General features: G+C 38.1%; 2 protein-coding genes across 13 annotated transcripts in view; one reads left to right on the top strand and one right to left on the bottom strand.

The window, feature by feature from the left end:
• LOC120781533 overlaps window positions 1–26598 on the top strand; it is a 146396-nt gene that overhangs the window by 100216 nt on the left and 19582 nt on the right. Inside the window, exons 5-6 of one of the 11 annotated variants that reach the window (XM_040113755.1) lie at window positions 12194–12305; window positions 23232–23409. The exons of 9 other annotated variants lie outside the window; for them this stretch is intronic. In XM_040113755.1, the coding sequence (XP_039969689.1) occupies window positions 12194–12305; window positions 23232–23278 (159 nt within the window). In that variant the 3' untranslated portion in view covers window positions 23279–23409. Of the gene's footprint in view, window positions 1–12193; window positions 12306–23231; window positions 23410–26598 lie in introns of those variants that run through there. One more of the 11 variants, XM_040113765.1, reaches the window with a different exon arrangement.
• Window positions 21266–24407, bottom strand: LOC120781535. 2 transcript variants are annotated; one of them, XM_040113767.1, is made up of 2 exons: window positions 24030–24407; window positions 21266–21829 (listed from the first exon to the last, which is right to left on the bottom strand). In XM_040113767.1, exons 1-2 carry the CDS (start codon window positions 24334–24336, stop codon window positions 21810–21812), a joined length of 327 nt encoding a protein of 108 aa, XP_039969701.1. In that variant the 5' UTR covers window positions 24337–24407; the 3' UTR covers window positions 21266–21809. The 2 variants fall into 2 exon arrangements, with proteins under 2 accessions (XP_039969701.1, XP_039969700.1); XM_040113766.1 differs by having other exon boundaries at window positions 21266–21535.

Below are 26598 nucleotides of genomic sequence, written 5' to 3'. Positions count from 1 at the left end.
TGAATAAAAATGTCCATTGGGAGTTGATGCAGGATCACATTGAGCGCATCAATCGGACATGACCTGATTGCACCAGTAACACCCGCACATGCTGCTCTTTGTATTCCATTTAATTTTTTAATGTTGTACTGTTTGTTTAGCGCTGGCCACCATACCAGAGCTCCATATGTGAGTATAGGTCTTATGAGAGCCGTATACATCCACATTATTATACTTGGTTTGAGGCCCCAATTCCTGTTGACGATTCTCTCAGAAGTATAGTAGGCCATGTATGCTTTGTTTATTCTTTTTTATACTCTCGCAACAATGTTGCTAAGGAGAGTATTATAGTTTTGTTCACATAACGGTTGTTTGTAAGTCCTAAAACTAAAAGAGTCAGAGATAGGGTTATATATACCAAAGTGATCAAGGTGACGAGTAGAGTCGAAATCCGGATGTCTGTCTGTCTGTCCGTCCGTCCGTCTGTCCGTCCGTCCGTGCAAGCTGTAACTTGAGTAAAAATTGAGATATCATGATGAAACTTGGTACAGGTATTCCTTGGCTCCATAAGAAGGTTAAGTTCGAAGATGGGCAAAATCGGCCAACTGCCACGCCCACAAAATGGCGGAAACCGAAAACCTATAAAGTGTCATAACTAAGCCATAAATAAATATATTAAAGTGAAATTTGGCACAAGGGATCGGATTAGGGAGGGGCATATTTGGACGTAATTTTTTTGGAAAAGTGGGCGTGGCCCCGCCAACTACTAAGTTTTTTGTACGTATTTTGGAAACTACTATAGCTATGCCAACCAAACTCTACAGAGTCGTTTTCTTCAGGCATTTCCATATACAGTTCAAAAATGGAAGAAATCGGAAATTAACCACGCCCACCTCCCATACAAAGGTTATGTTGAAAATCACTAAAAGTGCGTTAACTGACTAACAAAAAACGTCAGAAACACTAAATTTTACGGAAGAAGTGGCAGAAGGAAGCTGCAACCAGGCTTTTTTTTTAAATTGAAAATGGGAGTGGCGCCGCCCACTTATGGACCAAAAACCATATCTCAGGAGCTACTCTACCGATTTCAATGAAATTCGGTATATAATATTTTCTTAACACCCTGATGACATGTAAGAAATATAGGTGAAATCGGTTCACAACCACGCCTTCTTCCAATATAACGCTATTTTGAATTCCATCTGATGCCTTCTCTGTATAATATATAGTACATTAGGAACCAATGATGATAGCGGAATAAAACTTTACAAAAATACGGTATTTGAAAAATATGGAAATGACGTAGAATGAAATCTCGATTATCACTTTATAATGCGAGAGTATAAAATGTTCGGTGACACCCGAACTTAGCCCTTCCTTACTTGTTCTATATTAATTTTCCAGGACAGTTTGGGGTCAATATCCACCCCCAAGTATTTAGCTGTGGGGGATAGAGTGAGTGTTGTACCGCTTAGTACCGGAAGTTGAGATTGAGGTATTTTGGTTCGGCTTGTGAATTGCATCAATTCTGTTTTGTTCGGGTTAACTCCTAGTCCATTGTGTTTAGCCCATAGATTTAACCTTCGAAGTGCTCTTTCCATAATCTCGCTGACTGTTGAAGGAAACATGCCTGATACCAAAAACACTATATCGTCTGCATATACTACTGCTTTCACTCCTCCACCGTTTAGTTGGAGTAGTATTTCATTCAGCGCTACAGCATAGAAGCGGAGAGAGGACCCCTCCTTGAGACATCCCTCTACTCTAATAACTTGTTTGTGTTGCAGCGCCGTTTGAAGCTATAATCTTCCTATTCTTAAGCATCGATAGTATCCATCTGCACACAGTGTTATCTATGCCACCATGTGCCATGTGCCAGAGAACTAATTATAGCATTTACTTCTATATTATTAAAGGCGCCCTCTATGTCTAGAAAAGCAGCCATGGTGTATTGTTTGTGGTGTAGTAATTTTTCAATTACGCTTATCACCTCGTGAAGGGCAGTTTCGGTTGATCGGCCCTTTATGTACGCATGTTGGGACTTCGATAACTTCTCCGCCATTATTGTTCTTACGTGTAAATCTATTAGCCTTTCTAGTACCTTCAACATAAAGGAGGTAAGGCTTATAGGTCTAAAATCCTCGGCATTCTCATTGTTCTTCTGCCTAGTTTTGGAAGGAACACAACTTTACTTCTTTTCCAACTTCTTGGGATGTAAGATAGTTGAATGCTAGCTTTGTATATATTTTCAAGCCTTTGAACCATTGGTTCCATCAGTTTTTGCAACATTATGGGCATAATCCCGTCAGGGCCTGGCGCTTTTAATGGTGCAAAACTATTTATGGCATACACCCAACTCTTTTTTTACACGGTAGATACGTTCCTCAGAAATCCATGTAAAAAAAAACCGTGTAAAAAAAGATGCGTTTCCTATAGTAAAATGGGGGTACGTTCCATTCATCTGAAAACCGTGTAAGATGAAATAAAGAATTATATTTACTTCGAAAAACCGTGTAAAAAAAGTTGAAAACTATAAAATTTCAGATATGCATACGAATTGTATGTTCATGTGGCATTTTATTGAGCATTAAAACTTAATATACATAATTGATACAGGTGAAAAAGTAGTAGAGCATGCAAAAAACAAAAGAAATCTGTTAATCCAGAACTAAGAACAGAAAATTTAGAATAGAAATAAGGGAAAAATATTTACATATCTCCATAATTATTCGTCGCTACTTGATAACAAGCGCAGTTGTTTGCGACGAACTGGACTAAAGTCGGTATCATCGCTGGAGATATCCATTTCAGCAATGTAAATATCATCGAACAAAATGTGTAAGTAAGAGTTGTCGATTAAGGGGATTTCCCAGTTACTGCTATGTATGTTCATTTCAGCAATGGTGCTAAGTGTTGTAAAAACAAACACAATTACAAGACAGTGATTTTGAAACCGTACTAGACTAAAATTTTTTTACAAAAAAAAAAATTTTCTCAACCGTGTAACTTCAAATCCGTGTAAAAAGAAACCGTGTAAAAAAAGAGTTGGGGGTATTTGATTTTGCTTTTGTCTACTATTTGGCTTCGATAATCAGCTGCGTTCAACGGTTCTGGTTGAACCCTCGTTGAAGGTGTTTGCTGACTCCCGGGGAAGTGCGTTGTGATTAGTACCTCCAGAGACTCTTTTGCCGAGGAGGTCCAATCACTTCTCTCCGCCCTAATGTAGGCAGTATTAATATGATCTTTGGATAGCATTTTGGTCAGCCTAGCGGTTTCTCTGCAACTTTCTATCGATGTGCAGAAAGATCTCCATGAGTCGTTTTTAGCTTTCCTGACTGCTTTTTTGTATCTTTTCATAATATCTTTATATGGCTGCCAGATTTTGGTTCTAAAACTCTCATTGAAAGCTTTCCTTAGTTGTGTTCTCAAATTCTTGAGTTCACTGTTCCACCAAGGAAGAGACTTTCTTTTTCAAAACTGTTAGCGGAGTGGATTTATTGAAAGTTGTTGTTAAGATTTTTTCCAAGTTCTCTCTTTCTGAATCTAGTTCCTGAGGATTTAGTACTACTCTTATTGCCTCCCTTTTCAAGGCATTTTGTTGCTATACTATAAATTTTTCCCACGCTGCTCTTCTAGGGTTCCGATATGTGAGAGGAGCACTGTATTTCTCGCGGATGGTGAAGAATATACAGGAGAGATCCGACATGGAATGCTCATCGGATACCCTCCAGTTATCCACAACGAGACTGTGTGTCTGTTGATAGCGTGAGGTGCAGCACTTCCTCCCACCCCGGAAACCTATCAGAGCTTGGGAAAATAAAGGTTGGCTTATCGCCCTTGTTGCATATACTTAGATTACTATTCAGAATATACTGTAAGAGTGACTCACCTCTGGTGAGCTACCCCATATGGTGTGCCTTGCGTTAGCATCACACCCTATTAGGACATCTTCCTTCCTGTTCTCCTCTACTAGTCTGGTGAGCGGGGCCGGTGGTATGTCTTCGTCATAGGCCAAGTAGGCCGAGACCAAGAAGAAGGGCTTTTCCTTCTGTTCCACCTTTACCACTGTGATATCTGCTGTGCTGTAATTAGGACGAAGAAATGCATTTATAGTTCTATTGATAAGAATGCATGCCCTAGGTTTACCTTTGTTACGTGTGTAAAAAAGGTTATAGTTGCTGCTATTTAGCCCTTTAATGGTGTCTTCATTGACCCAGGGCTCTTGTACTAGGCTGATGTCGATGCCCCCCTCGTTCATGAGGGTTGTCAGATTCGCTGTAGCACTCTTCGAGTGCTGCAGGTATTTCGGTATGCATCTTAAGTTATTGGCCATATCGGGTTTCTTCGATGCCCACATTCCTTAGCAACTGGCTGGTGTCGTCGATCTTTTCCGTGTCGTCTTCGTCAGCCGCTTTGCCGCCTTGGAAGATTTTTAACCTGACCTTGCGAATTCAAGGGACTCATCGCATATGGCCACCAGTATTGGTCTACTTGATTTATTTGCTTTTTCCTCCTTGATCAGCTGCCACTCATCTATACCAGGTATAGATTTGTTCTGCAGCTTGATGCACCTCAGGAGTTTTTCGCCTGGCTCCTCTAGAGGGGGTAACCAAATGCGAGAGTTAACAAACCTGTCGTTTGTTGTGAGTAAAAGAAATTATATTTATTTGGGCAGGACACTTATTTTTGTGTTGTCTTTTTTATTCAAAATTTCTCACTGCCTATTTTTCATAATCTTACTTCTATTTATACTAACTAGTATGTTTACTTATTACTAGTTGATATTTTGTTAGATACAGATTGGCTGACTTCGAAAACGTCAATTGCTTTGCATACGAACAAAGTTCGAAGTTCGATAAAGCATCCGCAGTATTTATTACATTACAACATATTTTGAAACGCATTAACTCGGTAGTCGATGCGCAGTGATACATAAAATCGTGCATCACTAAGACACTTGATGCTTTTCAAAGTTTGAACGCAATAGTTTTCCAGAACCCCGAATTTTTAGGCACCTTTCTTCCAATGTGCTTTTTGACATTATTATATTTGAAATTATTTAAAATGCACACTCTTTTATATTTTGATTTAAATATTTTACGAAAAATTTGAATGTTATTTGTGCATTTATTTTCAGAGAAACGCAAAACAACGTTTATAATTGCACTCTTGACTTTATTTTTATCCATTGTGATATTTTTACGCTCGTTGAATTTAAATTTCTAAAACAGCTGTTTGCGAAAATAAACTTTACAGTAAAAGTGTTGTAAAACGTCAAAATATACAATGCATAGTAATACGATGTTATTTGACGTTGCATGCAGATGATGTATAAATACTGTAGTAAAACCGCATTAAAACTTTGCAGTAGTACGTTTTCGAAGTCAGCCATTATATTATTTGTTTAGGTTTGTTTACAGATATTTGGTGTGATGAGCTGTTGATGTTGGCCTGATTGCTTGGATGATTTGCCTGTATTTCCTCACGAATGTCTGTGGATCACCTGGTGTGCTTGCTGTAACAAAGACATCACCGGGTATACGCAGTGTAGTCCCGAAAAGTATTTTAGCAGGAGATGCTTTCAGATCTGGTTTGTATGCGGTTCGGAGTCCTAGTAGAACTGACGGTAGCATGTCCGGCCAAGGTGTCTCATTGTTGCACATGAGAGCCGCCTTGAGTGTGCGGTGCCACCGTTGCACCAGACCATTCGATTGAGGATGATACGGCGTCGTTCTGATACGATGAATGCCCAGCATTCGTGAGAGTGAGGTGAACAGTGCTGGTTCGAAATGCAGACCTTGATCAGTGTTGATTGTCAATGGTGTACCGAATTGACAACTCCACTGGGTGTAAAAGGCGTGTGGAACTGTCTCAGCTGTCATGTTGTTGAGTGGTATGGCGTGTGGCCATCTGCAAAAGCGGTCAATGATCGTCAGACAGTAGCGAAGGTCCTTGACTCTGGGCAGCTCTATAAGATCCAGGTGGACGTGCTCGAAGCGATTGTCTGGTACGTCAATGTGGTTTGGTGTGGTGCGATTGTGACGATGGACCTTGGAACGTTGACATGGTATGCAGTGTCTGGACCAGAGGAGTGCGTCTTTTCTAGTACCTGGCCAGACGAATCTTCCGGTGAGTTCCTTGACTGTGGCCCTGCCACTAGGATGAGAAAGACCATGGGTGATGTCAAAGGCCTGGCGTCTGAGTGGCTGTGGAAGATAAGGTCGCACAATATTATTGCTCACATCACATAGTATATCATGACCTTCAATGTTCAGCAGGTGCAGCTTGAGAGATGTGCTGGATTGGACATCATTAAGCTGGTCATCTTGGAGTTGTGCCAGCGCAATGGCCTCAGCATCAAGTTTGGTTGGCATGGTTATGGCATTAATTCTCGAAAGCGCATCAGCTACGACGTTTTCTGTGCCTTTGATATGGAAAATCTGAGTTGAGAACTGTAAGATGTAGTCGAATTGACGTAGTTGGCGAGGTGATGCCTTGTCAGCACGTTGAGAAAATGCGTAGATGATTGGCTTGTGGTCGGTAAAGATGCTGAAGTTTCTTCACTCGAGAATGTGCTTAAAAACTTGATGGCGGCAAAGATGGCTAGAAGTTCACGATCGTACGTGGAGTATCTGGTCTCTGCTGGACTGAGCTTGCGGAAGAAAAAGGCCAGTGGTTGCCATGAGTCCTTGTGTCGCTGTTCAAGAACGCCCCCAATGTATCCGAGGCGTCGGATCTCAATGAGAGGATGGCGTTTGGTGCGAGAAAAGCCACGCGCGTGGCTTGGATGACACTTTTCTTGCAGTCTTGCCAGGCTTGATCTGCAGAAGGTTTCTACTGGATTTTAGTGTTGTCCTTCTTCTTGGCATGTTTTAGAAAGTCCGTCAGTGGTGATTGTATCTGGGCCGCTGGAAGGATCGCTCGCCGGTAGTAGTTGACGATCCCCAGGAAACGACGTAGATCGCTGACGGTTTCTGGCTTTGTGTAATCGGCGACTGCTTGCGAGTGTAGCCGTCTTTGTTGATAGTGTACCCTCGGTAGATGACTTCAGACTTGCCAAACTGGCACTTCTTTAGATTGGTGATGAGATGATGTGCACGCAGGACTTCATAGATGGTGGTGAGATGTCGTAGGTGCTGTTCGTGGGACTGAGAGTAGACAATAAGATCGTCTATGAAGCAGCCCACGAAGTCTAAATCTCTGAGGATGTTGTCCATATGTCTTTGAAAAGTCTGCGTGGCATTGCGTAGTCCGGGTGGCATACCCAGAAATTCGAAAAGTCCAAAGGTCCAAAAGGGGTGGTTACGGATGTTTTGGCAATGTCTGACTTGGCCATGGGTATCTGGTGGTAAGCCCTGACTAAGTTGATGGTGGAGAAAACGGTGGATCCGTGGAGACGCTGGAGAATGTCGTCCCCATGAGGGACTGGATATCGATCTGGAACTGTATTTGCGTTTAGCTTTCGATAGTCACCTGTGGTGCGCCATCCACCTGTTTTCTTTGGCACCATATGGATAGGGCTGGCCCATGGGCTGCTCGATGGACGGATCACGCCATGATGTAGCAGGAGGTCAAAGTCATCTCTAGCTATTTGTAGCTTCTCGCCGGTGAGACGTCGTGGGCGCTCAAATACTGGTGGCCCAGTTGTCTCAAAGTGATGAGCGACTTGACTGTCAGTGGCTGTGACAGGATTGGTGCTGGGATGAGTTATGTCGATGAATTGGTTGAGTATTTGCAGGTATTTGGCGTCATGTGCACCAGGACAGATTGAGCGATCGATTGTTGAAATGCTGTGTACCGTGGCCTCAGATAGTGTGCCCTGAGTTGTGCATGACGAGGTTGTATCGATGAGACATCGTCCTTTGAGATCCAGAAGCAATGCAAAGTGGACCAGGAAGTCTGCACCGAGAATGGCTGACTTGACATCTGCGATTATAAAAGACCAGTTAAATGTACGGCGAAGATTGAAATCAAGGGTGATGACTTTTCGACCGTAGGTTCGGATAACGGTCCCGTTGGCTGCGAAGAGAGTCAGATCATCTTCTGTGAGCGTGTGAGTGATGGCCGACTTGGGCATGAGAGAGATCACTGATCCAGAATCGACAAGAAATCTCATGTTTGTTGTGCGATCATGAATGTGAAGGCGATGCTCTCTGGTTGGTGGTGTGTTAGCCTCTATGCTGTCGCCGGCCGTCTGGATGGTCGACAGCGAAGTTAGTTTTCCGCCGATGAGTCGAAGATGCAAGGACGCTCGCACTTTTTGGCGCTGGGCTCATAGAGGCGTTGATAATAACAGAACTTCTTCTTGTCTGAGGCTGGCTCTTCCTTCGATGATGACTGCTGGAAACGGCCAGATGCAGGTTGGGGTCGGTCTCGAGTAATTCCCTGGTCCTTGATACAGGTCACCAGGTCGGCTATAACAAGTTTAAGGCCTGCCAAGTCCTTTGCCATGCTGGTGAGCTGAGTATTTTCGAATTTGTCGCCCCTGGGCAGGCTGGTGATGTGTAGCCATAACGGAATGTCCAGCCTGGTTTTCCATCAGCTCGTCTGCAACTTCAGCAAGCTCATCTGGAGGGGCATCTCTGAGTAGTTTGAGACACCGGCTGGTTGATGGTGGTAACAATGCCAACCATTTTATTCGCAGTAAGTCCTCTGAGGCTCTGTCGCCCTTGAGAATTCTGAGCTGGCGCAGGACCTGGCTAGGTTTTTTATCATCGAGTTGAACCTCCGTACGTGCTCGGTGAAGCTGGCGGTCGCTGGATTCTGAAAACCGCTTCAATATCTCGTCCTTCAGCTTCGCGTACTTGTCGGTCTCTGGTGGATTATGCAGGAAGGCCGCTAGCTGTAACATTGCATCAGTGTCCAAAGCACTAACAATTTGATTGTAACGTGGTGCATCATTTGTGATACGGGCCCCCTGTAACACTGGTTCAACCTGAACAAAACACAAACTAGGCTGGATGGACCAGAACTGCGGGAGTTTGCAACTGGACACAGCTACAATTGATGCAGTGTTCTGGGCTTCATCGACGGCGTCACCGATGGTCAGAGTTGGGTCGTTTGTAGTCATGTTCGAGGAGATTAATGTCAAGAAGTTTGAATTACTGGTGGATGTGTTTGGCGAATGCTCTAATAGCATGTCAATGAATCGATTGAGAGCACGTGGTCACTAGTTTGCACAAATTTTAGGACACTGATGAGTGAGAAATTGCGACGAGCGTGAATTTGCAATTAATATTAACGTTTGCACTCATTTGTACTTTAACGCGTGGAGAGACAAAGTTTGATCCAATTTAATCACGTCACCATAATGTGGAAATATTACGACACCACATTTAATATTAAAACGATTATTTATTAAAGAGATCTTAAACACTTGTACTCTTGACGGCGTCTGTACAAAAAGTGACGCTTCTTAAAACTGTAAACTAAAATTGTAAACACAATGGCTACGACAGACTGCAAACTACATCTGTCAAATATTAAAATACACACGTTCTTATGGGCAGTGTTATTTTGACAGCTGCACGACTACACGACTGCAGGCCGACAGTTGTCGTTCTCGCTAACTTCAATATCCTCCTATTTTTGCCAACGACAGTACGACGACAGTAGAGTTGACAGAGAATGGAAGATAGAAAGAGAGGAGGTAGAGTGGTGATGCCACTAATATGTAAAATGTAAAATTATTCACAGCTCTAACAAACTTGATGTTATTTTACAAATAAAAGCATAAAATAGCTATATTATAGCTCTATTATATCATTTGTAATAACAATTGATAATTTAAAGCAAAAATATTGAACTATTTACTTATTTTTTGCATAAAAAATTTCACTTTGAACAAAATATTAAAATTTCATTGAAATGAAAGGTATTAGTATGGCCACAACGAAATTGTGTACATACAAAATGGACAACTGCGTTGTTTTGTGTACATGCCGGCCATTGTGTTGTTGTTGCTTCTCAAAATGTACATGTAGTAAGATGAACAACGACGTTTTCAGTTCACTGTCGTGCCGCTGCAGTCTGTCGTAGCCATTGTGTTTACACTTTAAGAATAAGAATTCAGTAGGAAACTTTCCAAGAATATACAGAGAATGAAGTAATAGAAAAATAATAGAATAACTGACAAACAGTGCTGCCAGAAGTGATGCATCTTGTTAGTGTACCCACAGATATATTGTTTGTTTAGATACTTTTGGTTTGTTGTATTGATAGTGCATTTACAATGTTTGCTTACTTGGAGTCTTATCACACGAAGCAACTTTTGTTGCGGCAACTCTTAGTTTATAGGCGAGGGGGCGACGAGGAGAGGAGAATCGCGCCGAGTTTCCCGTGTTCAGCAACTCGCTTTGTGTTCTTATTCGTAACAGTTCGCTGCGACGTTTTTCGGCATTCGTGTTCTTTCTTTCGTAGTACATAGTTGCATTTGCGTATATTTTTTTGAAATTAATATTTTGAATATATTTAAAAAATTTAATTTCATCTTTTGGTAAGTAATTTGCAAATATGTATACAAATATAAATAATGTAATATAAATATTTTAGAAAATGGAGTATGACGAAAAAATCGAATTAATTAACGATATTGTGAAATGTATAGGATGAAGCCATACAAATTGATTCAGACAATAGTAAGAAGGGTGATATATCTTTGTTTTAATAAATAAAATGTATTTCTTAATTGACAGAGCTGATTAATATATGTATGTGATAGAGTGGCCCAAATACCTATAAGGAAAAAGAAGCGACAATGGGTTAAAGTAAAGAGTAGACAATGGGTTAAAGTAAAGTGAAAGAGAATGAGAAAAAAACTCGAGCAGAGTTGCGCAACACAAGTTGCTCGTGTGAAGGTAATGGGCAACAGCAAAAGAGAATCGCCCGAGAATAAGCAACAAAAGTTGCTTCATGTAATCGTACACTTGCTAATGAGATAGTTTGGTGCAGTTTACATTTCCGCACATGCATTTTGTTTGTTACATTTATGATGCTAGGCGAGATTATTGTTATTGTTTGTTTAGGTTACCAGTTGATAATTTATGTATTCGGTACAAATATGTGATAAGTAACACATGTTCCTTAACTCTCCTCCGTGTTAAAATGGAGCGTCCTCGCTACTTTGCTGCTAATTGCTGTTGGTGTAGGCGGTTCAGTTCGATTTCAAATAAGCCGTCGATTTATCGTTGTCTGTTGAGCATTCTAACATTTTGGCAATATTTGCAGAGGTGTACTAAACCATAAATAGTAGCTGTGAAGGTAAGAAATGCTATAATGATAATAAGTGTGAACTGCACTGGATTTTCTTCGACAGGAATTAAAAATGTTGAAATTTCCTGTATATTACTGAACTTGTAATTTGATTTCGAGGAAAGAATGCGGAGTACTTCAAGTTTTTCGCTGTGCTGGTTGTGTATGATTTCTCTGAGTTGTTGTTGATGATTGTAATATGTAATATGTAGGCATATTATTCCAAGAATGCTCATAATATGTCAAGATGTGACCGTTTTCTAAAATTTGAATTGGAGCGTTATTTTCATGAATTGTTTCGCATTGTGCTGATTTATCGTTTAAAATTTTTGTAGTACAATTATCAGAGGGTTCTGATTTACAAATAAAACTACTGAAATAATTCTTTGATAATTATTACATTTTGCTATCTTAGGATCTAAACCTATTTTACCATGCTTATGTGCTAAAGGGTATACATTATATAGTCTACATTTAGTTTCGAGTATTGGATATTTGTAAATTGTAATTATAGCTTGTTCTAAGTAACAAATATGGATGTCAGAATATTCCAATATATTAATAAGGGGAAGATCCAACTCCTCATGGTTTATTAATTCATGCACATGATTTAAATTAAGTGTGCCAGAGTAAAAATTGTTATTTTTCGTAAAATTAATAGTGTTTGTAATTGTTTGCAATTCATTATAAATTTCTGCTATAATTAAATTCTCATTTATTGCTTTAGGATCGAGTGTTTCAAGTATTCTCTCAAACTGCGAATTAATGCTTTTTTGTTTATTATTATTTTCTATTAGCATATTAATTGACGTTTAGATTTCTATAAGATCGTCATGATCTGATGTACCAGTTATAAATTTTAGCGCAGAACCAAGAAAGTTAATTGATCTTTTAGGCCTGTAAATATTTGGAATGAGTTGATTTTTTAAAGTTTCAATTTTATTTACTAATATTTTTGTTTCAGGCTGGCTTCCTAAATTATATGAAGATTTCATTATCTCTTCGTAAGGTGCAGGGATGTTGGACAAATTTGAAATGTGATGTAAAAACGAACTATTCTGGTAAATGTAAACCGGGTCAGTTTCAACAAGCACATATTTTTTGTTTTTTAAATCAATAATGTTGTCGCATAATGCGGTAGTGTAATAAAGAAAAAAAATTATTCTCTACATGCCTGTACTCTTATGTTATCTTTGTGAATAACACGTCCCCTATTTGTCGTTACCGTCCTTCCGTTGTCTTCTTTAACAATTTGTTTCGCGTATTTTTTCACGTTTATATTTCGCCTGTGCGTCTTTACAAATATATGACGTCACCTTGTCTATAATTCAGCTGCTGTCGATTACGATTCTGATAATAAGTGGCAAAATTTTGAGTATTTGTCAGTTGAGCTAATGTATATGTTATCGCTCATATAGAATAAATCTAAATGTATGTATGTATTCTCCTACTTTGTTTGGTGTTGGTGCTGCACCAATCGGTTGTTTGTTTGGTCGGCGTTCGTATTTGTTTGTGAGACAGATTTCACAGTCTTGTACTTCTTTTTTTCAAGCGTCTCGTATGTTTGGCCAGTAATATTTTAACGAAATTTCCTGCGCGTTATTTTTGTAATTTCTGTGTGCACGTCTATGTGTGTCATTTATGATTTGTTTTTGTTTTTTGATTTCGGTTTTGTTTTCAACCGTTTTATGAGTTAGAACAATAGACACAGTGGGAAATGCACTGATAATATCATTTTCAACGAAAAATAATATTTGTTCATCTATTTGTAGAACGTTTACAACTTGTGGTTTGATTACATTTTTTAATCTGTCCAATAGCTCAGTTTTAGTGTTAAAAAAAATTGTATGTCTACTGTTAAAAAAAATTGTATGTCTACTGTTAAAAAAGATATTTTGGGATGATACTTGGGTGGGGTTTGCGTCTGATTGTTTTATAATAATTTGATTTTTAAAGCAATTTAATGGTTGCTTTACACGTTTAATTTTTTCTATAGGAGAGCTTTGTGCTGAATGTTGGGAATTATTAGAATTAGATGTGTTATTAATTTGTTGGCGGGAAAGTGCATCAGCAACAACGTTCTGCTGACCAGGTTTGTAAGTGATTTTAGCGCCGTATTCTTCGATGAAATTTTTCCATCTTTTTAATTTTGTATTTGGGTTTTTTGAAAAATTGACGGAGCATTTTTCAGTTCGAAAGGCATACGAAGAAATTCATATTTGGCTCCATTTATGCTGAAAGCTGTTTTTTCTCTGTCAGATTCTTTAATAAGAATTTGATGAAATCCAGATTCTAAATCTAAAGTTGTAAATAATTTTGCTTTACCAAGATTCTGTATTGTCAGGTATGGGATATCTATCTGTAATAGTTTGAGCATTTAGCTTTTGAAAGTCTACAACCATTCTGCGTTTAGGTTTCCCTTTTTTAGCAACTGTCCAAATGGGTGAATTGTATGGACTTTTACTAGGTTGGATTATTTCATTTTCTAAAAGTTTATTTATTTCTTTGTTAATAAAATCATTATCAGATATAGGGTACGGATATTGTTTTGTCCAAATAGGATCGTCAGATTTCGTCCTAATTGTGGCTTGTACTGTAATAGTAAATGGTAATATTGAGTTAGTACCTTCATTTTGTTGCATTATTTTTTCAATTTCAGATTTATATTCTTCATTGCTTACTGTATAATTTAATTTTTGCAAAGTATCACTTTCTTTCTTGGCCCTATATTTAAGATTAATCTCTGCTTTTAGTGTTCTAAGTCCCTGTTCACCTAGAAGCATATCAAATTCTTCTAACGCATCAGTTTCAAAAAATGTAAGCAAATTATCTAACACTGATACTATTTTTTTTTTGATTTTGTTTTTGAGAAACCATGAAGAGTTTTCACTTTAATAGGTTTAGTTGGAATACACTCACCAAGATTACATTTAGTGCTTATATAATTGTTTGTTGCCCCGGTGTCCGTAAGAATATTTACTTCTTTGCCTGTATACCTGCAGTGGCGTTGCAGACACGGCAATTCATTCACTCGCCCAAAAAAAAACAGAACCTGTCTTGTAATCATCGTCGCTTTGTTGTGGGGCAAGATATTCTAGTTCTTCTTCATATGTTTGGTTTACACGTTGCATCTTCTGTGGTGCGACGTAGTTGCGTGATGAAGGATTTTGGTGCCTCTTCTGTGGGTCTCCTCGAAATGGGTTGTTTGGAGATAATCCGTGCATTTGGTGGTCATAGTTGTTTTGTATAGGTGCGGCGTTGAAGTTGGTGGGTCTTCTGTATTGGCGTGAGGAATATACGTCCATTGGTTGGCACTGCTGCGGTGGTGCACTTTGGGTATATTGCACTTGCACGTTTGGCTTGTATATTCGGTGGTCATTGTGGTAACTTCTGTTTGGTTGATGCTGCATGTTGTTGTATTGTCTCTGGTTGTTGTACTGTCTCTGGTTGTTGTACTGCATCGCATCAAATTGGCAATTCACGTTGTCATGGCTTATAGTGCAAGCGATAGCGTAGGCGGTTTCTAAGTCCTTTGGATTGTGGCTGTAGAGGGTGCCGCTGGTATACTTGCTATTCAAGCCAAGTATGAATGTTCTGATTGCTTCTTGAGTCGCGTATTGTTGCATTTTTGGAGATTCATCGGGGCTGTCCATCTCGATTTTAGTTAGGGCAAGATTCAATGCCTTGCTGACTTCACAATGAAATTCTGCCAGCGTAAATTTTCCTTGTATTATTTTTTTCATTTCATCCAGTAACACATATAAAGGCCTCTGGTCTGCATATGTGTAGTTCAGTCGATGTATTATCGAGTAAAAATTGAACTTTGTGTTGTGGTTAATTAATATGTCGGCTACCTCTCCTTGAATTTTTGAATGCAGTATCGAGAGTGCAGTGTAATATGTTGGGGCTGTGGCATATTCTTTTATGTTCTCCATGTGCGTCCACGCACGTTTCCTCCAGGATCTGTACTGACTTCTGTTGCCCGTGAAGTCTGGTAACGACTTGAAGACATCTAGGTTGATCTGCGATTCGTAGGCGATATTTGGCTTGCAATCATCGAGCTATTCGATAGTCCTTATATTCCATTGCAGACCATGTTCTAGGGTAGCCACCCTTTCTCGGGTTTCTGTTAGAGATGCAGTTAAGGTCGCAATTTGAGCCTTGAGGCTTGCTATTTCCTGCGCAGACGTCTTTGAATTGGCGTTGAATAAAGGACGATTCAAATTAAAAAGCTTCTGTCTCTTTTTATGAGATTCCAGCTTGATGATCTTTCGTCTAAGACTTGTCCGTGCTGCTTCCAATTTTTCAGGAACTTTTGAGATCCGCTTTTTCAGGACGTTGTTTTTATGTTATTTTTTGTGGTTGCCGCTATCCAGTGTTTCAGGATCTGCCGTCTGTCCGCTTTTTCAGAACCTTGTGTGTGGAAGTCCTACTTCCCGTGGAATTTGCTTTGAAATTTTATTTTGTCCGTTACCGCAGGATAAAAATGGCTTTAAGACCGGTTGAGCCCCCAGTTAACAAACTGTCGTTTGTTGTGAGTAAAAGAAATTATATTTATTTGGGCAGTACACTTATTTTTGTGTTGCCTTTTTTATTCAAAATTTCTCACTGCCTATTTTTCATAATCTTACTTCTATTTATACTAACTAGTATGTTTACTTATTACTAGTTGATATTTTGTTAGATACAGATTATATTATTTGTTTAGGTTTGTTTACAGATATATTGTTTGTTTAGATACATTTGGTTTGTTGTATTGATAGTGCATTTACAATGTTTGCTTACTTGCTAATGAGATAGTTTGGTGCAGTTTACATTTTCGCACATGCATTTATGATGCTAGGCGAGACTATTGTTATTGTTTGTTTAGGTTACCAGTTTATAATTTATGTATTCGGTACAAAAATGTGATAAGTAACACATGTTCCTTAACTCGAGCACGAGGTCTCTTCGGAATGTCCCTGGCGGGTATAAGCCTACAAAGGCGTTGCTGATTTTAGCGACACTACCTGTCAGAAAATCTAGCGAGGCCTGGTCCGCGCACTTGATGAGTACAAAGCTTAGCACCATACTCGACAATCTGACGTCGATCTCCACCCATCTTTCCTGTATAGTGCTCGGAGAAGAGGAATTCCCATCTATGGTGGCCACTATCCCTGGCTATATTGCAGAAATACCTTGCCGTTGTTGTGCTGCTGTGTTCACCTTCACTCCGCCTAGGTTTTTTGGGCAGATTTTCTGGAATTTCTGTGATAGAGCGATTCCTTTTTTGTGAAGTGCTCTCTTCTAGAGGTTCTGATTGATTCCTTGTTAGGTAGCTTTCATATTCCTCTACTATTGTTTTGAGGCGCTTTGTTTCTGCCTCATCAACTGGGGTATCGGCTGCCTGTTCTTTGGCTATCTTCCCTGGTATGAAGACTGCCTTCTGGTACCGGTTTTTCCTCAGCTGATTTTGGGATTTCTTGCGCTCTTTTTTGTTTTCTCCTTTAGCCACCAGTGCACTTTGGTTGGTGCTTATGGCAGCTTTGGAGGTGGACGCTTCCTTCCTTAAATCTGCTGTTTTCACTGCTGTATCTACCGGTATACTTTGGTTGGTATGTCCGGCAGTACTCTTACTCGTAATAGATACATTGTTAATTATTATTTTCATCAAATCGAGTGATTTATTTTAATGGTTTGCTATTTAGGTTGTATAGCTCTTTAAAAACTAAAAAAATTTATATATGGGTAGAAAAAGCATTGCAGGGCGGAGGAAAAGGACATCGTCTTAATCCTCATAAAAGAGGGCCAAAGTCTTAGGAATATCGCTAAAACATTAGGCCGTTCATTGTATTTCGTGCAGAATGCCCTAAGGATGAAAAAGAATGTTGAAACTCGCGGTTGACCAAAAAAGACATACATAGGACAACCGTATCGTCACTCTTGGTAAAAAGGACCCATTGGTATCTTCAAGGATAATATTAGCCGATATTGGTAGCATAATATCTTCCCGAATGGCCCGACGAATATTATATCGAGCTTATTTACCTGCCCGGATAGCCAGAAAATACCATTATTGCAAAAAAAAAGTTACAGATAAGATTACAAATTCGCGAAAAAGCATGCAAATTGGTCCGGCCCAAGTGGTCAGAAAAAGTGGGTGCAATATCTTGTGGAACGACTAAACAATGATCGTCGTCCGAAAGGTAAAGAATTGCATTCACAGTCTACAAAAAAGACAGTTAAACACGGTGCCGGCGACATAATGGTCTGGGGCTGCTTTTCGTGGTATGGTGTAGGACCAATACATCGTATATCAGGCACCATGAATAGGTTTCAATATAAAGATGTCTTGATTGGTTCCAGGACAATGGTGTGAGTTCTCTTATATGACTATGTCAATCTCCCGAATTGAATCCAACTGAAAACCTTTGGGGAAGCTAAAGCAACGGATTGGGATGCAATCGTTCCAAAATAAGGATCAGTTAGGGAGTTTTGTTGAAAAAACCTGGTATGAGATTTTAATTGATACGTGCCGCAAACGTATCTCCAGTTTTCCAAAACGAATCTCAAAAGAAATTGAAAATAATGGCGGATATACTAGATACTGATGAAAGAAGTAAATAAAAGTGAAATAGAAGACAGAAAACTTAAAGTAATAAATTTTTTCAAACACAGATACCTGATGTACGTATTATTTTGTCCAGCCATTTTTTTAGTCTTTTTATTATTTACTAGAAATTTAAGTTTCTATTTCAACTATTATTACAAATATCTTTATTTTTATTATTTAAGTCATATATGAAATGAAATATGATATTATTTCAGTTTAAAAACGAATAAAAGAAAATTTATAAGTCATTGAATGCTACACGGGCGTATGTACTTATTATTTTGACCATGTGTGTATGTATATCACTATTGTGGGAATTATGAGGTGTCCCTCTTAGTTCGTAAGACTAGAGTGCGTTGTCTTTGGGATGCACACTTTACTCTTACTTAAGCCCCTTCGCCACGACAAGGCGACCAACTTGAAAGAGAAATGATACTGAAACGATACTAAAACTTAGAATATTTAAGCTACAGCGTTGCGATCATATAAGTTTAAGTAGGTCACCAAAAATGTGCGCTTAAAAGTATGCAACGTTTAAATAAAAGTTTCAATTATTGTTGGAACTTGAATATTTTGAATAGCATATGTGTATACTCAAATACATATAGTTAAAGAAAGTAAATACAATATATGGGGAAATTTTAAATGCAAAGACGTACACAACAAAAATGTGTGGTAACATAAATATAAAATAATAGTAAACAACCGAAAGAAAAAATGTCGAATAATGCAAAACACATTACTTTCTGGTAATAAAATTCAGTTTTACAATTGAAAAGCTATGCATTTTAAACGTTGCGTACTTTTAAGCGCATCTTTTTGGTGAGTTGCTTAAACTTGTGATCACCTTCTCACAGTATTGCTCAAATATTACCCATAAGAAGTGGCATGGAAACTGAGTAATGGAAAAGAGGCCTTTTACATCGACAGAATCGTTTGAAGGAAATGCTTTGAGAGGGATGCGACAGTTATGGCAAAACGTTCAGTTTCTGTGTATAGATGAAATTTCTATAGTACTTTATGAGATGCCTTGCATGATTGACTCTCGTTTGCAACAATTGAAGAGACCGGACTCTTGTTTTGGTGGTATAAATGTCTTACTCTTTGGTGATCTAATGCAGTTACAACCTGTCGGAGAACATCAAGTATTTTAACAGCCAGAACATATGAAACCCGCTACACATCTGTGGCGGCAATTCCGCCTGGTGGAACTGAACTCCAACAAAACATGCGACAACAAGAAGACATGACATTTATAGATGTGTTTAATTCTTTAAGAGTTGGAAAGTTGACGTCTAAGGAAAAGTGTAACCAAATACCACTGCATAATTTTCAATTAGGAAAGCTTAAAAAATTTACCCAACTAATAACCAAGTTGTTAGTCATAATGAAAAAGTTCTCCAGAGTTTTCAAGATAAAGGGATTGTTATTTAATTCATTAAAGCACAAGACCCATAGGTAATAAAGAAATAATATAATACCTAATAAAATCAATAAAATAGGAGGTCTTCCTGATGTATTGAAAATATTCGTTGGAGCAAAAGTGATGTTAAGGTCGAACATTGACGTCACATAAAGTTTAGTGAATTTCCAGCAAATTACAGCTATGGAATTGCTGAAAGAGAATTTTCCAATAATACTGATTCGATTAAGAAGTAAAAATTCCAAAAGTCGTCAATAGAACTTAGTCGCAAATAATATATGTAATAATTGGTAACTGAAAGAGGATCAGAGTGAATATTAAATACAGCCTAATTATCGATTAACTTTAACAATACAACATGTCATAATTAACATTGAGGTTTCTCACATCAAACTAAAAAGTGAAAATAAATATAGTTTAAAAAATAAAAACACGCTTTTAAAGCAGCAAAGCAGACTTTTATTGAGCAATTTAATAATATTTTGCCTTTAAATTTGTTTCGCTAAATCAAAAATATAGTTTACAAAAAATAAAAACACGCTTTTAAAGCATATCAAACTAAAAAGTGAAAAATAATTCTTAGTATAAGCTTACAATAATTCATGTAATATATTTTTCGTATATCGAGCATCCCACGCTATTTTCACAATAATATACGAATTTTTGGTTCGCTATTATTGTTAGCTTATAATAAGAATTATTTTTCACTTTTTAGTTTCATATGCTTTAAAAGCGTGTTTTATATTTTTTGTAAACTATATTTTTAATTTAGCGAAACAAATTTAAAGGCAAAATATTATTAAATTGCTCAATAAAAGTCTAAAAAAACCTCAAATAGTATAGGTTCAGACATTGAAAAGGCTGTACGTACACTAACTTTTTCCGGGAAGGTCACAGTGATGTCTTGACCTGCTGCCGTTGTAGTTTCGGTTCTATTGATCTTAAAAAGAAAATTCATTAAGGTCATAGTTTCTAGATGAACCTAAAAATAATTAAAAAAAAATAATTCTCTAAAATAGAAATCTCCAAAAAATAAGTTTTATAGAATTTTTCGACTGTTTTTGCCTCGAAAAAATTATTTTTTTAAACAAAATTTCAAGAACATGTTGGTTCATAGTATTTATAAATTCATTACAATAGAGTAAAATTTTTCAATTAGGCGTATGTTCTATTTTGATGCATTTAAATTCAAATATACAAATGTTTACTGCTTTAAATATTAAATAATATTTAAATTATAATCATAAAATAAATAACTCCGATATGTTTGACAGTAAGTAAGTAATTTTTTTGTTGAGCGTTATACCCAATCTTCACGACAAGATTTTCCGTCTTTTCATGCCAAAAATAACAAACTTGCTTTCGTCTGAAAATAAAACTTGATTCAAAGACTGGTGGTATATTTAAATATTTATAAGCGAAAGCGTTACATATTTGTCGGTTTTCCAACGGCTTTTTAGTTCTTTTTACTGAAAATACGTCCATGATACCGTGCTTTCTTCAAATTCTTCCGTCGATATTTAATTTTTATCAAGGGATTTTGCTTTTTGTCGGTTATTTTGTATTTTTATTATATAATAATAATTTGCCTTCACCCTTTTTTAAATGGCCTAAACCTCACTCGACCACCTCTCTACCTGAGAAAAATTGCCGCAGCCAAATGCAACCAATCATACCTGAGAGCACCATCCCACTCAGCCAGATGTCTCACACACACGATGTACTGTTTGCCCACCTCGGTACAATACGCTTCCGCACGCGCCGACTCAATATCCTGTGATCCTGCACTATTAAGCAAACTTTACTGCGTATTTCGATCTCGCTACTTCGCTCATAAAAGTTTCTAATAACTAATTTAATTAATAACTCAACGGATATAAAAGATAAATATTTCACTGAATTACAAATCCTTGTGTTTTTGTGTGCTGCTGTTAAATAAATTCGGAATTAATTAATATCAACTCTTTTTAATTTTTTCGCATTGTCTTTATTACTACAAAATTAACTGAATTATTATTTTTTAATTGTTACTATAAAAATAAAAATTTATTTAAAAATGTCTAGTGTAGATGGGTAGGTAGAACTGCCCCCACCATGAGCTTAATCAGCCCTGGATGCGTCATTTTGAAGTACTGTCGTAGAACCTTATCGCCTTTCTAGGCCATATTTGCTTTGCTATCTTGCATCTTGTTGTTGTCTTCCATTTTGCATCCCCTTTAGAATGGTAAGATATAGCTAAGTTGTCGTCGGCATCATACAATGGTAGGCCCAAGAAACGTGACGGGGTCCGACTAAAGGGAGAAGGGTGTCAGATGAGTAGTCTTTGGTCTGCGTTTCACATAAATATATATTATATTGCTGCGGCGTAGTTAAAGACCGGCCGGGCGATTGCCTTGTAAGTTGGCAACAACGATTCTTTGAGGATTTTGTTGTGGCTTTGAACTTTGGCAATAATAGCAGTCGTATGAGGAGTGAAAGAGCGCAGACTTTGATTTTAGGATTATTGTCAGTCGGAATCTTGACGCCATCGACTGCAATATTAAGGTCAAGTATGTACTATTTCGTCTAGTTTGTAGATATGGTCGCTGTGGATAAAGGAGAGAGAGTGTTAAGTTCCATGCACCGATAGATCGGAGAGATAGGTCGGGAGTAGCAAGGCCTCAAGTGTAGCATAGGTCGTCAGGTTATGATATTTATCAGACCACCACTAACAATCGTAATATCGGGCGAGCTATTAAAGGTGCTCATAATTCCAGTGGAGGCTTCATCGTGCAGAATGTTGAATCGTCTATCTGTTCCGCCAGCTCTATACCCCTACGATCATTTGAGAGACGGGAATACCAAAGATCGTGATGCGCGTTAAAGTCGCCTAGTACCAAACGGTTTTCAACAGGGAAACATGTAACTGGGGGGATGTATATATTAGATATCTCGAGCTCGACATCACTTGACCGGATAGCTATACCCTGACATTCTGAAATGGCTGGGTGAATGGCTGGCTTTTCACTGGCGGACACGATTTCTAATGTTTGGATCATCTGAAGCACAAAAACCCAAATTATTTTTTAAAAAGGACGTGAATGGTTATCGTCCCTAGTGGAATCATGAAAAATGTTGATTAATAAAAAAGTAATTACGTTTTTTTTTTAATTTTCCCCCTTGTTATTTTACATAAATTTTGTCATAACATTGTCAATAAATTATAATATATATATACATATATAGGGACGATAACCAGGCGTTTTGTGAACATTAAAAAAAAAATTAAGCATATCGGCTGAGTAGCTCGACCGGAATCATGTCCGCCAGTTTAAAAAAGTTTGTTTTGAGAAAAACGCGTTTAAAGTTTGAGGAGTGCACTCCGAGCGCTCCGAACGTCGAGCGGTATTATTATTTTGTGGGCCTTTTCTGAAACCTTCCAATGGTAAAGTGGGTTTCTATATTAATTCTAAGAGAACAGAAAACGCAAAAAAAAAGAAGTTTTTTAAAAAAATATTACCCTGCTGTCCTCTTAATTAAGAGACTATACTTGCAACATAAACATATGCATTTTTGTGAATTTTTTGTTTATATATTTTTTTTTTTTGAAGAGACCATATGCGACATTTTTGAAGATATCTGTCAAAATGAAATAGCTGTCTATACAAGCACTTGATTGATTCATTTTGTATGGCAGCCGTACCTTGTATGCTATAGTGGTCCGATATTGCCGGCTCTGACAAATGAGCAGAGTCTTGAGGGGAAAAATGCGAGTGCAAAATATCTCAAAAACTGAGGGACTAGTGCACATATGTGCAGACAGACGAACAGGGCCAAATCGACTTAGCTCGTTATGCTGATCACATATACTTTAATATAACATGTTCAGGGTATAAAAGTCCTACGAATACGCTTTATTTTCGAAACTATTTCCCGGGTCAACATAAAATTTTGGAAGTATATTTAATTCTTCAATACTTATATAAACAGTTTTATTTTTATTTTTAGGAAATCTATCGACATTCATGCGCAATTCTTCGGAAATTGGAGACTAATACGAATTCAAGATGAAATGGTGTCACTTATAAAATTTAAATTAGTCATTAAGTCATTTCTAATAACTTAAATATATTAAAATATACCTCAATATTTTGTACTGCAATAATTTCAGCAAATAAGTACATAATCTCATCGTTATATTTTATATGATACTTCCAGTGCAAACAATAAAGTTCAAAAAATTGTTTGCATCTGATTAATTTTGTTTAATACCAAGTGGTTCGCTAGTACTCATTTTGCCATCTTACCCAAAACGCCTTGATAATAGTCTGTCATTCTCTTCACTGTTTTACGCCTTTAGTCGATGAATTGTCTTGAATTGCGAACGGAAGTGGAAGAACTAGTGGTTCTCCTATTAAAAAATGTGCAGGCGTCAAAACTTGAAGGTCGGATGGATCACCATTTAGCGGATGTAAAGGACGTGAATTAAGTATCGCTTCGATTTGGGTAAGTAAGGTTAATAGTTGTTCAAAGGATAGTACTCGCAGACCAATGGCATAAACGCTGTACCATTATCAGTGTATATTCTTTCACAGCGACCATGACGAGCTATAAAACGGTCATAACAAGCAATGAAAGCTATTGTTTTTAAGTCTGTCACCACGTCTAGATGAATTGCTCTGGTTTTGAGGCACACAAAAAGCGTAATCCACACTTTCTGCTTTATGAGCTGATTCCCATCCCTGTCAATCCTTTTGATCTCTATCGGTCCAGTATAATCTACTCCTGTTTATAGAAAAAGCTTACCTGCTCTGACTCGATCGGGGGGTACATCTGCCATCATTTGGACCTCTGTGCGATGATTGTGTCGCACACAAATAACACATCTGTGCAGGTATTTGCTTAGTGAACTACGAAGGCGCGTAATCCAGTAATTCTGACGAATAAATTGCATCATGATTTGAATGCCACCGTGTTTCGTTTCGTTATGCGCATGATCCATTATTAACCACGCTAATCTGGATCCGTCTGGAACTATCACGGAGTGTCGCATGTTTTCATCTAAATTTGAATTTTTTAACCGGCCATGTACTCTGAGTAATCCGTCCATCATCACAGGTTTCAACGATTCAATCTTACTTTAGGTTGGTATGCAGCTCGCAAGTAATTGCTCAAGAAAAAAAATACATTATTTCTCAAGTAATTTGACAGCTGGTTACGCATTGTGAATGATCTACATTAGAAGAGCAAGAGAGAATAAACAAAGAAAACAAACTTTGTGCGTAATATGTATGTGTGTATGTGTATGGTAATATAAATATTTTCATTGAGATTTAAGAAATCATGTTGATGATTGGTAGGTTTTATACAACATTTCAAAATGGAATATACTTCATAATAATGATTTAAACTAATTTAGGATGAATTTGACGATTACTTCGAATTTCCTTCAATTTGATTTGATGTTTCTTCGCAAAACTAGGTTTGCCATATTCACATTTTACTGAAAAAAGTATCAAAAATTAGTACTAGATTTCTTGAGAGCTGCGTACTAGCACAAGTAAATTTATCGCAGGAAAGCTTCTTGACCGTTTCTTAAGCGTTTTTTTATATAAAGTTTTTACGTTTCTTGAGAGCTGCGTACTAAGCTTTTTTCTGGAATCCTTATACCAGCTTTCAAATTCGTTATCTCTTTGTTGTAATATTTTTCTTGTTCTTGTCTCAAGAGAAATTTAATCCCTTGTGCTTGAATTTAAATAGATACGCCACAATATCTAAAGTTCTTTTTAATTTGTTTACATATTCAATTAACGAAACTCTATTTTTGGTTGTTCGCATTGAAATATGGATTGATTCCTCGAACTCTGCAACCGCTAAAGCTCTGAGTTCTACTTCAGCTTCCCCCACTGTGTTTGGCAGAAACACACACTATGGCCATTTAAATGGAGTAAGTGATAACCAGGGTGGGCTGTGCAGCCATAACCTTTCATGTATAATCTCTGACGACTTCATACCGCGGCTTAATAAATCGGCAGGATTATCATTGGTGTTGACATATCTTCATTTCTTCACATCGGTATTTGTTGGTATTAATGATACGCGATTTGCCACAAACGTCTTGAGGTTGGGTGGTATCTTTTTTATCCAATTAAGTACCACTTGTGAATCAGTCCACAATGTGTTGTTTACTTCTGTATATTCCATTACTCTTATTACATAAAAAAGTAAACGAGATAATAACTCTTCTTCTCTTCTTAATTGGCGTAGACACCGCTTACGCGATTATAGCCGAGTTAACAACAGCGTAACGTCGACTCATCGGTTGCTGTCATCGCCCAAGCCTCTGCACCATATAGCAGGACGGGAATTATGAGCGATTTATAGAGTTTAGCTTTTGTTCGTCGAGAGAGGACTTTACTCTTCAATTACCTACTCAGTCCGAAGTAGCACCTGTTGGGGAGAAATATTGCGTTGGATTTCCAGGCTGACATTGTTGGTGGTGTTTACGCTGGTTCCAAGATAGACGAAATTATCTACAACTTCAAAGTTATGACTGTCAACAGTGACGTGAGAGCCAAGTCGCGAGTGCGACGACTGTTTGTTTGATGACAGGAGATATTTCGTCTTGCCCTCGTTCACTGCCAGACCCATTTGCTTTGCTTCCTTGTCCATTCTGGAGAAAGCAGAACTAAGGCAGATGATATCAATATCATCGGCATACGCCAGCAGCTGCACACTGTTATAAAAGATTGTACCTTCTCTATTTAGTTCTGCAGCTCGGATTATTTTCTCCAGAAGCAGGTTGAAGAAGTTGCACTATAGGGAGTCGCCCTGTCTGAAACCTCGTTTGGTATCGAACGGCTCGGAGAGGTCCTTCCCAATCCTGACGGAGCTTTTCATGTTGCTCAACGTCACTTTACACAGCCGTATTAGTTTTGCGGGGATACCAAATTCAGACATCGCGGCATAAAGGCAGCTCCTTTTCGTACTGTCGAAAGCAGCTTTGAAATCGACGAAGAGGTGGTGTGTGTCGATTCTCCTTTCACGGGTCTTTTCCAAGACTTGGCGCATGGCGAATATCTGGTCGGTTGTTGATTTTCCAGGTCTGAAGCCACACTGATAAGGTCCAATCAGTTTGTTGACGGTGGGCTTTAATCTTTCACACAATACGCTCGATAGAACCTTATATGCGATGTTGAGGAGGCTAATCCCACGGTAGTTGGCGCAGATTGTGGGGTCTCCTTTTTTATGGATTGGGCATAGCACACTTAAATTCCAATCGTTGGGCATGCTTTCGTCCGACCATATTTTACAAAGAAGCTGATGCATGCTCCCTATTAGTTCTTCGCCGCCGTGTTTGAATAGCTCGGCCGGT

Source organism: Bactrocera tryoni, unplaced genomic scaffold, assembly GCF_016617805.1.
Source record: "Bactrocera tryoni isolate S06 unplaced genomic scaffold, CSIRO_BtryS06_freeze2 scaffold_7, whole genome shotgun sequence".
NCBI lineage: Eukaryota > Metazoa > Arthropoda > Insecta > Diptera > Tephritidae > Bactrocera > Bactrocera tryoni.
This window is presented reverse-complemented; position numbering and strand designations above follow the sequence as displayed.